The sequence below is a fragment of the Acanthisitta chloris genome, unplaced genomic scaffold, assembly GCF_000695815.1.
Source record: "Acanthisitta chloris isolate BGI_N310 unplaced genomic scaffold, ASM69581v1 scaffold15032, whole genome shotgun sequence".
Lineage (NCBI taxonomy): Eukaryota > Metazoa > Chordata > Aves > Passeriformes > Acanthisittidae > Acanthisitta > Acanthisitta chloris.
In genome coordinates, this window is record NW_008660019.1 from 34,970 (window position 1) to 50,843 (window position 15,874).

At 49.1% G+C, this 15,874-nt stretch overlaps 1 protein-coding gene across 1 annotated transcript; it reads right to left on the minus strand.

The window, feature by feature from the left end:
- Positions 1-10,497: 10,497 nt before the first annotated feature.
- SLC16A6 (solute carrier family 16, member 6) lies at positions 10,498-15,028 on the minus strand. The gene is made up of 5 exons (XM_009069653.1): positions 14,788-15,028; positions 14,039-14,182; positions 13,200-13,328; positions 11,377-12,198; positions 10,498-10,757 (listed from the first exon to the last, which is right to left on the minus strand). Exons 1-5 carry the CDS (start codon positions 15,020-15,022, stop codon positions 10,498-10,500), a joined length of 1,590 nt encoding a protein of 529 aa, XP_009067901.1. The 5' UTR covers positions 15,023-15,028.
- Between the last annotated feature and the right edge of the window lie 846 nt (positions 15,029-15,874).

The window sequence follows — 15,874 nt, forward strand, 5'->3', positions numbered from 1 at the left end:
CGTCTCCCCCCCATGTCCCCCCCGTGTCCATCCCGTGTCCATCCCCGGGGTTCCGGCAGGCGGCGCCCGCGAGCCGCGGAGCTCTGCGCTGTGCGGGACCGGGGGAGGATCGCGGGGGGAACGGAATGGAAATAGAAATAGAAATAGAAATAGGAATAGGAATAGGAATAGGATAGAATAGAATAGAATAGAATAGAATAGAATAGAATAGAATAGAATAGAATAGAATAGAATAGAATAGAATAGAATAGAATAGAATATCCTGAGTTGGATGGGACCCACAAGGATCATTAAATTCTAACTAGAATCCTATGATCCACAAGGATCATTAGTCCAACCCCTGACCCTGCATAGGACAACCACAACAATCCCACCCTGTGCCTGAGAACATTCTCCAAATGCTCCTTGAGCTCTGTCAGGCTTGGGGCCATGACCACTGCCCTGGGGAGATGTTCCAGTGTCTCTGGCTGAAGAACGTTTTCCTGAGATCCCACCTAAACCTCCCTGACATGGCCAGGTGCAGAGTGCCACAGGCTCCAATGTGACAGAAGATACAGCACCACCAGCTCATCCACTGCCCTGCAGAAACCAGTTTCATTGGTGTGAGAAGCACATCTCCAAGCCAGTAGCATCACCAGTCCCAAGCAGAGTGGTACCACCAGCAGCAGAGTGGTACCACCAGGATGCTCTGGGCAGGTTTCTGACCATGCTGCTTCCCTGGGAGCCTCGTGCCTGGCTGGGTGTGTGGATTTGTGCTGGTCCTGTGATGAGACAGACCTCCTGGGCCCTGGGAGCAGGTTCCTGGCTCTTGCTGGTGTCACCTCTGCCTGGGAACCATCTCCTCATGCCTGAGACTGGATTTCACCACCACGGAGTGCATCACTCAGCCCCAGTTTCTCACTTCCTCGCAGGATGCATTTCACAACCTCAGTTAGTTTGTGTCTCAGCTGTTGCTGTAGATACCATAGCTTCTGCCTGTGCATGTTTTCTTGTTTTTCTCATCTTTCTACAGTCTTACAGACGTAGAAACTGTAGGAGCACACAAGTTCAGGGTTTCCAAAGGAAACTGTGGTCTGAGACATGCAAAGAAATGTCAGCGGTAGAGAGTTACACTTGTGGTGAGTGGCTGTTTATTTGTTTTGCTAAGTAGAAGCAGGTGTTAGAGTCAGGGTATTTGGGGAGAGAGAAGGGTTGTGCTGCTCACAGGGGCTGAAAACCTTCTCACCAGTGTTGACCATATTGTTTTTAAGACACAAGAAGCAGAACACAGGGGACAGAGAGAAGGACTTTACTTCAGTCTTTCAACATTAAGATTAAAATCTTTCCACTTTCTCCTTTCGTTTTCACTTTGTGTGTTACAACTTGAAAACCTTATTATCAAGGAATGCACAGAGATGATAGTGAAGCAAGAATCCAAATGTGTTCAGCAAAACCCCTACAAGCAGTCAAGGAGAACCATGAGTGGTTATTAAAATGTCTTGAGGACTGAAGAACATAAGCAGAATGTGTAACATATGCAGAAAATCTCATGTATTTAAAGGGTTACTCTCGGCCTTTTACTATGGACTATTTTAAAATGTACTGTCTGACACGAAACTACCAGTGCACTAAAAATTCTTCACTGGAAAGCTAATGTTTGTATCTCTTGGCTGACACTGGTTGCTAACACGATGCTCAGTATTTGGTCTGTGCTGATGCCTCCTGTATCCAGGAACGTTTGTCTTCATCACTCTTGAACTCTCCTACATCGAGTCTGGGGTGTGCTGAGTCCCACACAGCTGCAGCAACTGCTGGGGCTTCCTTCTCTGTGTTTTGTAAGACTAATAATAGAGCTGCAGGAATGGGAGTGCCTGAGTGGAAATAAAAGGGTGTTTGCAGATGAAAAGTGAATGAACAGCTGAGTTTTGGGGTAGTGGCACTACATGGGGAGAGCACACCACGTGTGATGCCCTGGGAGAGGATCTGCCCATGGCTTAGGCTGCAGGGAGGGGAGAGAAGTGTGGTTGCCTCTAAGCCCTTCCATGAAGTTTAGGAGAAGATGCCTTGAATTGAATCCAGGTTGTTTACGTAGTTACTCTTTCAAAAGCAGGTTCACAGATTAAATTGGTGCTTTGTGTGAGAGTTTAATTTCCTGTGTCAGGATGTTATTTGTAATTGCTGTGACCAGGATTTGGGTAGGTTTCCGTTCCTTACCTCACCCAGGTAGGACACTTCCTCCTCTGTGCTGGCAAATTGACTCCCCTGTACCAGGGCCCCAAATCAGGCTGAAGGGGGAGAGTTCCCACTGTGCACAATTTTCAGGACTAATTTTTGCTCTCTGCTTCACAGATTCACTTTTGTGCTCCCTTCCTGGCCCTTACACACTGTGAGCAATTAAAGTCTCTAAAGCATGCAAATTAAAAGTCCACACCAGAGTGGAGAGACCTGAAAAAAATCACTCCTATGAAATAGAATCACTTATATATTTTAATATATATGTTGTTTCCTGAATTTGACATAAAGTTTATGCCCAGTTTCCACTTTACACACTGATGAGTTTATCCCTTCTGCTGCACTGAAGGTGCTTTGAACCAAGGAGAAGTTCACAGCTAGGTCAGACTGCAGGGTCAGTGTCTCACCCTTGAAGACAAACATTGAGGTTGAAATCCTCATCTCATTTAAAGCTGCGCAAAAGAAGTTGAATAAAAACCCTTTGAGATGTGACACTGCCTGTGTAGACCTGGGCAGGACAGGGGTTGTCTTGATGAAAAGTTGATGAACTAGAGCTCAAAGGTGGTTTTGTGTTTAACTGTTTGGGAGATCTGTTTGCAGCAGAGTTTGCTGTGAGCACTGATGGGGGAGGAGGTTCACCTGCTCTTTTCTTTGTGATTGTGAGATTGGCCACAGCTGTGGGGGGCTCTGACCCCTTGCCAGCCAGGCAGGAGATCCACAGCAGCAAACAGGAGAAGAAGCAGAGGAATTCCCTTTGAGCCTGAAATCTCCTCTCCAGGTACAGTTTGTTTAATATGTTTTTCTTCTGGAAATTGCTGAGTGCCTGGGCAGGGCTGGTGAGTCTTGGGGGACATGAGTGCTGGTTGGGGGTTTGCTGTGTGGGCAGAGCAAAGCTCTTTGTTGGGATTGAGGGGAAAAGGGCTGTGTGTGAGAGCAGCAGGGGAATGTCTCTCTGTCTGCTGCACCAAGGCTTGGTGGAGACTGGGAGCAGATTCCTCCAGAGGCACACATCCCTTTGTCCCCACTCTCACCCACGAGGGATGACAGGGCAGTGGCATAGCTGCCTTGCCTGTGCTCCCCATTCCACACTCCTCCCCTCGGGATGGGGATGGGGAGAACTGGATCATGTGCTGTGAGTGCTTTGGTGTTCCTGCATCCATGTGCTCCTCGCCCAGTGCGACCACTTGGCACAAACCCAGGCCAGTTGGGCAAGAGGATGGTGGTCCCCCAAAACTCCAAGGTGCCCCACGGTGGAGCAGGAGGATGGTGTTGCCCATAACCCCAGGGTGCCCCACGAAGGAGCAGGAGGCCTGTGGTGTCTGATATCCATGGGGTGCCCCATCACTGGGCAGTGCTGTGCCTGGCTGGGCCTGATAAGTGCCGTGGCAGCAGCCTGGGCGTGTGTCTGTGTGGAAGATGTCAACACACAGTGTGTTTGAGCTGCTTTGGGTGCAGTGGTGGTGAGCCCAGGGCTCACACCAGGGCCCTGGGGCTGCAGCAGGAGGAGGGGAAGGGAGTGGTTTCAGGGAGCTGTGTGGTGTTCGGGCAGGAGCCAACTTTTCTCAGGTTTAGCTCTAAGGTGTTGCTCCACGTTTCCAGTTTTCTGGTGTGCATGATGCAGTATTTGGCCAAGGCTGGTTTGTCCCCCTGTGCTGCTCTCGGGGGAGCAGCAGAGGCACATCCTGCCCTGCATCCATAGGGATATATCCCATCCTGCAGCAAGGACACCCCATAGTGCTGGGATGTTGAGGGCACCTTACTCCACTCTTCCCTGCTGGTTCTCCAGGAGAATACAGTGTGGGAATGTTTAGGTGTTACAGGTGCTGTGCCAGCTCCTGCCTGCGGATAGAGCATCTGGAGGAGAAGTGGCCACGTGTGTCGTGGTGTCCTCAAGTCACCACTGTGCTCCAGCTGCCAGGGCTGGCTCTGACCAGGACACACAGTGACCATCAGCAGAGAGAGGCTGAGAGTCTGCAGGGGAAGGGTTTGAGTGGCTTTGCCCAAGGGCTGTGCCTGGAAGTGGATAAAAGGCTCCAGAGGGAGGATGGTCTGAGTGGCAGTATCAGAATTAGATATTTTCGTGGATCTTCATCCATCAGTGCATTATTTAGTTATTAATCTCCAGTTTATACCCACTGTGGGAAACCTTCTCTCTCTCTTCACACATGGCATGGAGGTAGAGCAAAGGGGTAAGGACATGGTGAGGGGAGCAGACACTGTTCCCTCAGTCCCCAGGGCAGTGGTTGGGAGAGTGCTCAGTAGGGGTTAGGAGATGCTCAGCAGGATTTAAGGAAGGTGCTCAGCAGGATTTAAGGAAGGTGCTCAGCAGGATTTAGCAGAGTGCTCAACAAGTTTGACTCAGGCAGGAGCATCCCCCTGGTACTGTGCATGGGCAGCAGTGGGAGTGGAAACCTCCCCTGGCAGTGCTGGTGCCTCGGTTTGCAAAATCTCAAACAAATTCCAGCCATATCCCAGCAAAAGGCAAAAGCTAAATGCCTCATTTTGATAACTTTCCGTAGCACATGGACAAACTGATGGAGATTAAAGCAAACCAGCAGAGCAGAGCTGCAGGACAGGGGGTATGAGCCCTGCTGGGAGAGCAGGTCACTGAATCAGGACATGTGGTGATGCTCAGCACCCTGGTTTGCTGTCACCCCACTCTGCCCTGCTACTCTCAGGCTCTCTGGGGATGCTTTGGGCTGTTCTCTGCCAGGCTGAGTGTGGCAAGCACCAGGCAGTGGATAAAGCAGAACATGAGGCTCACGACATTAATGAAAGCTCTGACAAAAGGAAGTGAAGGAAACTATTGTCTCCTTGGCCTTCTCCTCAGAGTGTCTGCGTGTAATAAGTCTTTTGGTTATGCTTGTGGCTTCTGTGACAAAGCTGTGATTTAGGGGCTGTCTGTGCCGAGGCAGAGCAGCTTGCACAGGCCAAAGAACTGGTGAGTAATATTTTACCACAAATTGTTGTAACTGGAGCTCAACGACTGCAGTAGGAAGGAGGAGGGGGGGATTGCATTTGATTTATTAGATGACTTACTGCAATTTGCAGAGGGAGCTTTGTGCTGGTGTGACCATGGATTTGCAAATGCTGCAAGGAAAACTCCATGGGAGCGAAACTGGGGAGGGGAAAACTCTGTGGTTTGCTGCCAGGGTGCCCAGAGGAGACTTGGACTGGTGGGAGGCACAGAGGTGTTGTGACTGCAAACAGGTTCTGGGAGCTGAGGGCACCTTGGGATGCTCAGGAGCCTTTCCCAGGTGTGGCTGGTATGAGGCTCCCAGCAGGAACCAAGGATCATAGAATAAATTAGGTTGGAAAAGACCTCATCAAGTCCAACCTGTGGCTGATCATCACCTTGTCAACTTGACCAGAGCACTAAGTGCCACATTCAGTTGTTTCTTGAACACCTTCAGGGATGGTGACTCCACCACCTCCCTGGGCAGCACATTCCAGTGCCTGACAACCCTTTCAGGGAAGAAATTTAGGAAGAATTTCTTCCCTGAAAGGTTTGCCAGGCATTGGAAGGGGCTTCCTGAATTTCTAGATCAGAGCACTAAGTGCTACATCCAGTCATTGCCTGAACACCTCCAGGAATGGTGACTCCACCACTCCCCAGACAGCCTGTTCCAATGCTTGAGAGCCCTTTTCTTCCTGAATTTCTTCCCTGAAAGGCTTGTCAGGCATCAGAAGGGGCTTCCTGAATTTCTTCCTGTCTTTATTCCTGAAGGGTCCTGTCTTTTGTTGTGGATATGACATATCAAACAATCCCTCTGGGCTGCAGTGCTGTGTCTCTCAGCCCTCAAACCAAGCCAGAAGAGCTGTTTTCCCAAGGGTTTTCCCAACCCCAACCTGTGAAGCAGCTTTCAGATGAGTTTGGAAGAGGAAGGAAGGCCAGACTGCTGTTGCTGGGCTTGCATCACTGTGAGAATTCAGGTCATGTTTACTACAGGCAGCAGGAACACAGTGATCTCAGATGGTAACAAGTAACATCTGAAGGGACATGTTAAAATATTCGAGCTGTTTTGTAAGCACCTACTTTGCTTGCTTTCCAAACCCAGTTTAGCTATTTTTAAAGATTCATTTGTCCCCTTAAGTACCTAGTGTCAGCTTATTGAAGTGAGTGACAAGACCAAGAGGTTCCTTTCATTTGAAATGAAAAATTGGATTTTTGTTGTTTTGGGGTTTATTTAAAGATCCTAAAGTCACAAACAAAAACTCACTTTCCAGCTCCCTTTCTGCCTCAGAAAGGACAGATACCTATGGTCTGAGGCCTTCTGGGCTCCTGTGAGCTGACCTTGTGTAATTTCCTCTGTTTACATTTGGCTGGCACTGTCCTCATTGACTCCAGGAGTTTATACAACCCCTTTGGAGAGGAATACTGAAGCACGCTCTGCCCCACATTCTCCTCCTATTTACCATGGTGCTAAGTAGATATACAGTGCCACTGAATAAATATAAGTGTTCTTATCCTATTTTGTTCTGGCCTTAATGCCTTTGTACTAGGATAACAGAGAAGGTCACAGGCAATTAATTTAATCCAGGTGGGAAAAGCGACTGGGAAGTCTTTCTGTGCAGGGAGACATCTGATAGTGCTAGTTTAATGTGCTTTTCTTTATGTGAACTGTGTGCAGCCTTTGTAATGCCTTTTTTTTTTTTCAGGGGGGGTTGTTTTTGAGGAAGCTGTTGCAAATAATGTTTGTTCACTGCTGTAACCAAGCCAAAGTCAAATTTGGAGACAGATTAGCTTCCTGGGACTTTGGTATTTGTGTTCTGCCCTGCTCTGCTTGCATGCACGATCACCTCTGTTCTAGGACTTTTGCAACAGCTATGAAAACAAATTGTGCTTAACATACATCAGTGGGGTGATGATTCCTCCAGCAAGCAGTTCATTTGCAAAGCTAATGCATGCAGTGAAATTTGGGACTAGGCAGTGTTACTCCTTGTAGGGTTTGGTGATGCTGGGAGCTACAGGGTGAGCAGGGAAGGGCATATCTCAGCTGGTGTGAAAAGAAATCAGGTTCGAGGGAGAGAAAATTGCTCTTTAGTGTGACTATTCTGCTATTCAGTGGAATTTTTTTTTTAAAACTAAATAGATTTCTGGTGCACAAGTTGCTTAGCCTGGCATGGAGAAAGTATTCAGCAATTCCGAGATGATCAAATAATTACATGATTGCATGCTTCTTGGAGGCACGAGGGTAATGCTGCTAAGTGCCACCAATTCAGGCACCACTCAGGAGAAGAAAAGGCTCCCTCTAATCAGGGCTCCCCGGGTAAGGGTTTACAAGAGCACCCTTGAGGTCAGCACTAATCCACCAGCTTTCAGGCAGCTCCTTTGGAGAGCTTAGATTGCCCAATGTGCAGGAAAAGCACTTCAGGCTGGGGAAGTGGCATGTGACAGTCACTCTGGGTGAACCCTCTCCCAGGGGAAACTGCGACTTTGGGGCATCCCAGGGATGGAGAAGAGCAACGAGGCTGGGCAAGGGACTCAAGTGGCATGAGGAGAGGCTGAGGGAGCTGGGGGTGTTCAGCCTGGAGAAGAGGAGGCTCAGGGGAGACCTTCTCACCCTCTGCAACTCCCTGACAGGAGGTTGGAGTCAGGTGGGGGTTGGTCTCTTCTCCCCGCAGTAAGACAAGAGGGCACAGACTCAAGCTCTGCCAGGGGAGGTTTAGGTTGGATATTAGGAAGAGATTTTTTATGGAGAGTCTGATCAGGCATTGGAATGTGCTGCCCAGGGAGCTGGTGGATTCACCATCCCTGAAGGTTTTCAGGCTGAGACTGGATGTGGCACTTAGTGCCATGGTCTAGTAACCACAGTAGGGTTGGACTTAGTGATCTTGGAGGTCTTTTCCAACCTGGTTGATTCTATGATTCTAAGAGGGAGAGGAGTAAAGTTTCCTCATTGTGTTTATTATTTGAAAGAAAACAAGGAGAAAAATTAAAAAAGAAAAAGTTTATTGCAAAACTCAGTGTTTAGAGTATTTCCAGAGTCCACTAGGTACGTTACAAACAAATCAGTAAATCCTGTTTCTGGGTCTGCTGTGCCCACACACACATACTCACCACTCGCTCCCCTGCTCATGCTGCTACACAGACAGGAACAGAAAGGGACTGTGAGGTCAGTGACAAACCTGTTATTTGATCTGTATTGGAAACTGCTGTAAAAAAACAAAACCAAAAAAAACCAAGCTAAGTTACAGTAGAACCTCTCAAATCTGCAGAACAGGGAGCTTCCACACACACGCAAAACCTGGAGGCCTAATTCCACTTCCAAGCAGTTGTAATAGCAAAGTGCTGTAGTGAGGTCTCGTATCACAAAGACTTCAAATAATCTGACAATTATAGGCTACAGGACATTGACCAAAAAAAAAAAAAAAAACCAAACCAAAAAAAAAACCAACGCTTGAAGTATCATAAATTAACAATAAATAAAAAGTACACCTTGAACGCGACGTGGGTTATTTATTCATTATATCACTGATTCACACAACTCTAGTTCTCTGTAAAGGATCTTCCAGTCCTGGGTGCAATGCAGCGAGGTTTGCTGGCCGTGATAAAGTGCTGAGGCAGAGGAAGGACACGAGACCGTGGGTCTCGGGCAGTGAGGATGAGTTGCTCTAGCCACTTGGTTGTAAGAGTGCCTGTTTCTTTTTTTTCGATTTTTTTCCTTTTTTTTTTTATTTTACTATTTTTTTTTTTAACATCTAAGACAGGAAAAAAACCCCCAAAACAAATCAAGCACCTTCCCAAAAAAAAAAAAAAGAAAAAAAAGAGGTTGTTCTTTTACAGATTTTCCCCCGCTTTTATACACAGACAGGTCAGCAGAGCAGTTAATGGATGATGCCACTTCAATACACAGAAATGGTGGTTTGGGTTTTCTTCCAAACCAGAACAGACTTGTTTGACTTGTCCCCCTGAGTTGCCTAGAGGTGAGTAAGATGCATATAGGTGGGGTAAGCAAGCTCATGTCACTTTGAGTAGGAATCTCTCCCCTTAAGACTCGTGGAACAGCTCGTACGTTGTTTTGTCGTTCCCTTCCCACCGTCAGCGCGCACAGGCTCCACTTCGTTTCTCACTGACGTCAGCAGCAAACAAAAAAACCCAAAAAAATCCTCTTGCTGCCTTTGGGGAGCAGAGAGAGGTGGGGAAGAGCTGCAGCTCAGCTGCACAGAGGGTTCCACACTCGGTCGGGGATGTGGCAGAGAGAGTTCCTTGTGCACCTGTGAGCGAAGGTCTTGGGTACATTAAGACATACTTGGCCAAATCCTCCCTGCAGGGTGGGCTGGTTACAGCAGTGGTGCCACCAACACCAGCTGAGGCCTTTTGCCATGGAAAGAGATGCTGGATCTGTAATTTGTTAATTTTTATTCCTTTTTTTCCCTTTTTCAATAACTGGATTACCTAAGATTTACCTACCAAAAACAGCTACAGTTTATGCTGCAAGAGTGATTTCCCCAACAATTTCACAAGCAATACAAGATAGGCATTGAAGAGACTGATGGAAAGAGCTTTCCATTATGCAGAAGATCATTTTTCCTCTCCGGTTATTTAAGCAAACCTCCATTAACAATCTCAGAATAAATTAATAAATACTAGTTAAATTAGAAACAGTGTGTGAGATCTGACTATCAATAGAAAACAGTTCTAAGGATCCCAGTCAGGAGGAGAAGAAAAATGATCTTATGGGATATGTGCAGTAAGAACTGGCCATAAAGACACACGGAGCCTTTGATTTCCCAGCATTTGTGACATTCAAGTTAAAGATCATTAGCAATGGTTTCTAATTGTCAGCTATCTAGCCTAGCCTCCTCCTCTAAGCTAAAATATCAGTCTGTGCTCCTCCAGAAGAAGATTCAGTTGGCTACTGGTGGTGTATGAAATTCTCATCTCCAGTTCAATCTTGTCTGCATGGAGTTTGTGGCAGGGCATGGGTGACAGTCAGAGGCTGAGCTGCTTCTGCTGTTGTCAGTATTTATGGGATCAGTTGAACCTTTACCTATGCTTGTTAACAGGAAAGCAAGAGTGTGCATCACATCTTCATGCTAGGCAGAAGTTATTCTTACGTGGCTATCTGTATTTTCTATGGAGCTTTTCCACTGTTGGTTAAAAAAGTTTTAATATTTAAAAAAAAAAAAAAAAAAAAAGAGGAAGTTGTTGGTAGCAATTGTTCATGTTTAAAATTTCACATTCCCTTTAGAATGTAGTTTTGAAACGTGGAGCAGAGCTGACATTTTCCCCAGCCTTACGCAGAGCACATTAGATGGAGAAGGAACAGGGTGGGTTTTTTTTTATATCATGTTATCACAGCCTTTGCATGAATTTTCTGCTTTACCAATATCCATGTCAATAAAGTCATCTGGTAATTCTGGTGCAGGCCCTGCCACGTTCTCCTCCACACACTGCTGCTGCTGCTGCTGCTGGTGGTGGTGGCGGCACAGCCCAGTCTTGCACGGCCTCACCAGGGCCAGAAACACAGCCCCCAGGACCATGCCAGCAGCACAGGAGTAGAAGGCTGAGCTGTAGTTCTTTGTTGTATCCACTAAGACACCTACAGAAAACATGAACAGCAATTAGCCACAGCCAACTCCCCCTCTTCCCAGCCCAGCCATTCCTCCTGCAGGATTTTTAATCCTGGTACCTCTGCATCATTTTATCTTAATGACAAACAGATGCCATCTCAAAAAAAAAAAAAAAACAAAACAAAAAAACTGAACACTACTTTGTTCAGGGGTACACAGTGTCATCTCCAGGCAAGTCAGAAGCCTCTGGGCACCGCAGGGATGCTAAGCCTGAGATGCATCAGGCATTTGTTTGTTCTGCTAGAGGCTTCACCTTTCTGCAGTGCGTGGCACAGGCACAGCGAGAGGGATTCGCCTCTGCCGGCTGCTAGCGCCTGAAGTGGTGCCAGGTTTGGGTTTCTGACAGGATCAGGGTAGCACTGCAGTATTTCCCTTCCCTCTGAGGTTCCTCAGTGGAGACTGCCTCGTCCGTGGGACTCTGCAGAGCTGCATTGCAGTAGTCTTCTGGCTCTGAGAGTCTCCTAATACTAGTTGGAAAGCTTTAAGGCTATGATTAGCGCTGCCAGAACACTCTCCAGGCACAGATCAGCCCCAACAGCTGTCAAACATTCCAAAAAAGCCCAACGAGAGGAAAAGTTTTAGAGTTACCTGCAAGGGGTGGTCCAGCCAACCCAGCTAAGCTTTGAATGAAGATATAGACTCCAGCTGCAGAAGACATCTTTTCGATGCCAACCACATCGTCTTCTGCCAGGAGGGGAATATGTGTGCCCGCTACCGTGCCGAGCATGAACCCAAAATAGATGCTACATGTCATCAAGCCCCAGAACTCAAAGGCTAAAGGGAAGGCTAACAGTGCTATGGACAGCAGGATGACACAGATGAGTTCGATGTAGATCTTGCGGATGGGCTTCTTGTTGAGGACCCAACCAGCAAAGACTCTTCCGAAGACTTCCGCGATGGCCATGGCTGACAGGATGTAGGCAGAGTGGTCTTTGTCGATGCCGAGGCTGAGACTCAGGGGAATGATGTAGAGGGATGGAGCCAAGAAGCCCAGAGTTGCGAACAGGCCAAAGAATGCATAACAGATAAAGCTACAGTCTCTCAACACAGAGAAGTCCAGTAGTTTGGTTTTTGGTGCTGGAAGGGCGCTGTTATTGTCAACAGGAATCTGTCCGTGTTGCTTTGGTTCGTCACTTTTCGGCTCTGCTTTGGTTTTTCCAGGCACATTGCTGGGTGAGGTAGTTATTTCGACTCCTGAGTCTATGGACTCTATTGAGGTGCAGGTTTGCTCGTTTTCAAGCATGTATTTTGTCTCTGTGGACTCCTCTGGAGGTTGTGCTTTCACTTCTTCCTGCTCTTTGATGATGATGGGTCGCAGCAGTGACCCGCAGGTCACGATGCCCAGCTGCAGCACCCCGACAGAAAGCAGGCTGTACCTCCAGCCAATCTGCTCCTTCAGAGCTGTGATTGCTGAGTGGAGAGGACAGAGACAAAAAGAAAGTATAACTAGGGATGCCTGCGGTCACACCAAGGAGCTACTTGAATTTACAGCTAGGGAAGCTGTAAATTCACATGGAGCTTAACCGGAGCTTCACTGCTGGAGGGTTCCAAGTGCTCTTGCAAAGGCTGAGCAAGGAGTCTTTCCTTCTGGCACCCACCTTCCTCCCCCCTTCAGCTGCAGCAGGCAAAAGCTAGAAGCTGTGTTTACCACCTGGCTGGCAGAAGCCACTCTATGGGTAGCCTCTTTTCAGGTCCCAGTGAGTCTGGGGATGAAGGGGGTGTTAGTTCTAGTGAAGGAGAGAGAACTCAACACTCGAGTTTCCTCTTGCAGCCAACCCCACCCTGAAACCAGCTAGCAGAGGAAGTGTCTTAGCCCAACTCAAAGGTGCTTGTCACTGCTTGATTAGCAGCTTGGTTTGCAAGCAAAGCAGCCCTGCAACAGGCCTCAGCTGCAAGCAGGAGTGAGAGACCACCTGCACTGCCAGGGGGTGGCAGGGCCCTGCTGCCTGGGGACAGGTCCCCAGACAGCTGGAGCAGCTCTGCAGCCTGTGCTCAGCACTAACCTTGAGGAGCAGTTATGTGTTCTGTGTATGTTTTAAATAGCTGAAGTTTCTCGGGCTTATTTTTAGCCTCCCAGATCTACACAGGGAGCCTGTCAGGCTGTGTATCAGCCAGGCATGGCCTGTGCTGGCAGATCACACTGGGGAGGGTTTGGGCATCAGTCTCTAGGATTATTTGTCACCCTGCCCTGCAGGGCTTGAGTGCCACAGGCATGTGAGCAACCACCTGTGGGCTTTAGTCCCTGAGCACGGACTTGGTTTTGATGGGGTTGGATGAGATGATCTCTTAAGTTCCATTCCAACCCCTTAACATAGATAGTGTGGTGTCCTCTGGCTCCCATTCCCTTGGGAAAAGGATGGGAACAGCTTTGTGCTTTAGGCATGCAGGTGTGAGCTCCCAGGGCACTGTACCTGGTGCGAAGGAGAAGACAGCGAAACATTCCCCTGTAGATGCCACCGCTGTGACCAGCGAACGCCTTTTGTCAAAATACTGTGACAAAATGGTGACAGTCGGGAGGAAGGAGAGGCAGTATCCAAGGCCTGTGAATAAATGCCAAAAATTGCCATAACAACAAGTAAAGGAGGGAAACACCGATGTAAGAACAGGTTAAATCAGCTTTCCCGGTGGTGATTACAATATCATTTTGGCCAACTCAGCAAGTCGCCCTGGAAGAAAATCATTGGGGAAACCAGAATGTTATTTTTTTTGTAAATTGGAAGGGGGAAAAAGAAGAAAGAAAGAAAAAAGGAAATAAAATCAAGAGACCCAACCTCCCAAACCTGCTAGATAATGCCTTCTGCTCCCAAACAGCCAGTGGGGTCCACTTTGAGGACCTCATCTATCTAAAGTTTGAGCTTGCAGCAACTGCTCCCATAAGTGAGGCAAGCTCCTGGCCATGGGTGTGAGCAGGACACCCAGGCTGGAGAGAGGAAAAAGTATCAGGAAAAGAAAAACAAGACAGGGGAGTGAGTAGAGGATTTGACCCCGTGAGAATCTCTGTTTCCCAGTGACCCCAGCCCAGCGACCAGTCCAGCTGAGTGCGTGCAGTGCTCTACCAGTCCCAGGAGGTGCCCAGGGCAGAAAGCCAAGCCTGGAGCACAGCTCAGCCCCTCTCTGGGAGGGTGAGCTCAGCTCAGGAGGGGGAGCAGCACTCCTCAAGCTCTCCCTGTCCGGGGAGGAGTCAAACCCCCACGCGCTCACGGTGAGCCGCAGGAGAGCGCGGCGCTTTCGGCAGGAGAGGAGGACTCACCAGAGATGATGCCAATGGTGACATACATGTCCACGACAGTGCGGGCGAAGGAGGCAATGACCATGCCAGTGCTGACCAGTACCCCTCCAGCCATCACCACCAAGCGGTGGCCGAAGCGGTTGCTGAGGACAGCGGACAATGGAGCTGGAGGAGAAGAGAGCTGCGGTCAACACCCAACTCAGCAACTTCACCAGCTCCTTCAGAGGCACTTCTCATACTCCTGCCCAGGTCCCCACGAGGTGCCACCTCCCCACACAGCACAGCATCACCCTGGAGCCACCCTTGGAGCACTGCACAGCTCAAGGCACTTAGGACATGCTAAAAATTCATCAGAAGAGATGAAAAACCAGTGTGTGGGAGCCTGGGACAAACCTTCAGCCACATCCCCCCAACGCTGGTGGATTTCAGTGAGGCTCAAGTTAGTTCTAACCCTTTTCACTGCAGAGTTTGGTTTCACAACTCTGGGGGGTTTTTGCCTCTTTGCTGCTGAGACCCGAACGGCTGTGCCAGGCCCAGCGACACAGACCATGTCCCTGCACCACGCAAGGACACGAGTCAGGGCTCAAAGGACTGCCAGGCTGAGACGTTGCTTGGAATTTCAGGATCATGCAGCCTCTGGGCTTTATGGCTGCAATTTCATTTATGACAGAGCCATTAGGGACACGAAAGTCACAGGTACCAGTTTGCTGTGTGCTGAGTCAGCAGCACAACTGCCCCTTGCCCCTGTGCTCAAGGCCTGCTCCTCTCACCTGTGAAGGCCTGTACAAACACACATATGGATATTATCCAGGATATTCTGCTGTTGGTTTCGTCAAAGCTTTCCATCAGGTCGTTAAAGAAGACTCCAAATGACTTGATGATACCATATGTCAGGGCTTCCACCACAAAGAATGCAGAAGCCACTGTCCAGCCCCATCCTCCGTCAGGCACTTTAGTATAAACGTTTGCAGAGGTGCACGGCATTTTTACAGCTTTGACCGTCATTTTGGATCTGGAAAAGAGAGAGCCAGGCATCAGTGTGAGCTGAATTTTGCTGAAAGAGGCACAGCCTCTGAGCTGCAGCATCCCTAAAGCAGCGGGAGCCGTTCCCAGCGCTGCTAAGGGATTAAACGAGGGATTTGGGCTGACATTTTTGCCTCTGTCACCCCATGGAATCCTTCCTCTTGGCGCCCTGTGATTCCAGCACCAGGAACTCTGGGCTCAGCACCCGAACAGGCTGTTCCCAGCAGCCAAACGCGGGAGCTGTCATCGGCCTGTGACTGTGTGGGGGTGGATGGATGCAGTTTGCGAAGGATCCGCAGCAGAGCCCAGCGCAGGCTGCTGGAGCTGCAGGATCCCCCCAGCAGCACCCATCCTGCCCCCTGCATCCCTCGGTGGAGCTGGGATACTCTGGGGACACCAGGACACTCTGGGGACACTTTGATGTTGGGTGGGTCAGTGGTAGAACACGCTGTCATGCTGTGATGTCACAAATCTCCAAGTTCCATTCCAACCTCTTATTGACAGTGTTAATACTGGCTCTGGGGGGGATGGTAACTCCAGGGGAGCCTGGTTGTCCCCAAAATTGCAGCTCAGGGCTGCCCACACCCCAAAACACAGCTCTGGTGCCACCAGCTCTCCTGCAGCCCCCGGGGTCACTGCCACCCCCAGAGCAGGAGGGGCTGAAGGCCTAAGGGCTGTTGGGGATCTCCCCATACAGCTCAAGGGTCTCTTCAGCCCTGCCCCTCGTCACCCAGAGGCTGTGGGTGTGCAGGGAAAGCTTTTGTCCCACTGGGAGCTCCTTGTGGAGCTCCAGCCCTGCCACAATTGCACATGGAGACAGTGCTGAGGTCAGTG

Excerpts from the sequence above, each read along its gene's own strand:
- SLC16A6 (XM_009069653.1), bottom strand. The coding sequence starts at position 15,022 with ATGACGGTCAAAGCTGTAAAAATGCCGTGCACCTCTGCAAACGTTTAT. Across the intron at positions 13,329-14,038 it reads CACCATTGGCATCATCTCTG|GCCTTGGATACTGCCTCTCC; the intron begins GTGAGTCCTCCT and ends ATTTATTCACAG. Across the intron at positions 10,758-11,376 it reads GGCTGGACCACCCCTTGCAG|GTGTCTTAGTGGATACAACA; the intron begins GTAACTCTAAAA and ends TGTTTTCTGTAG.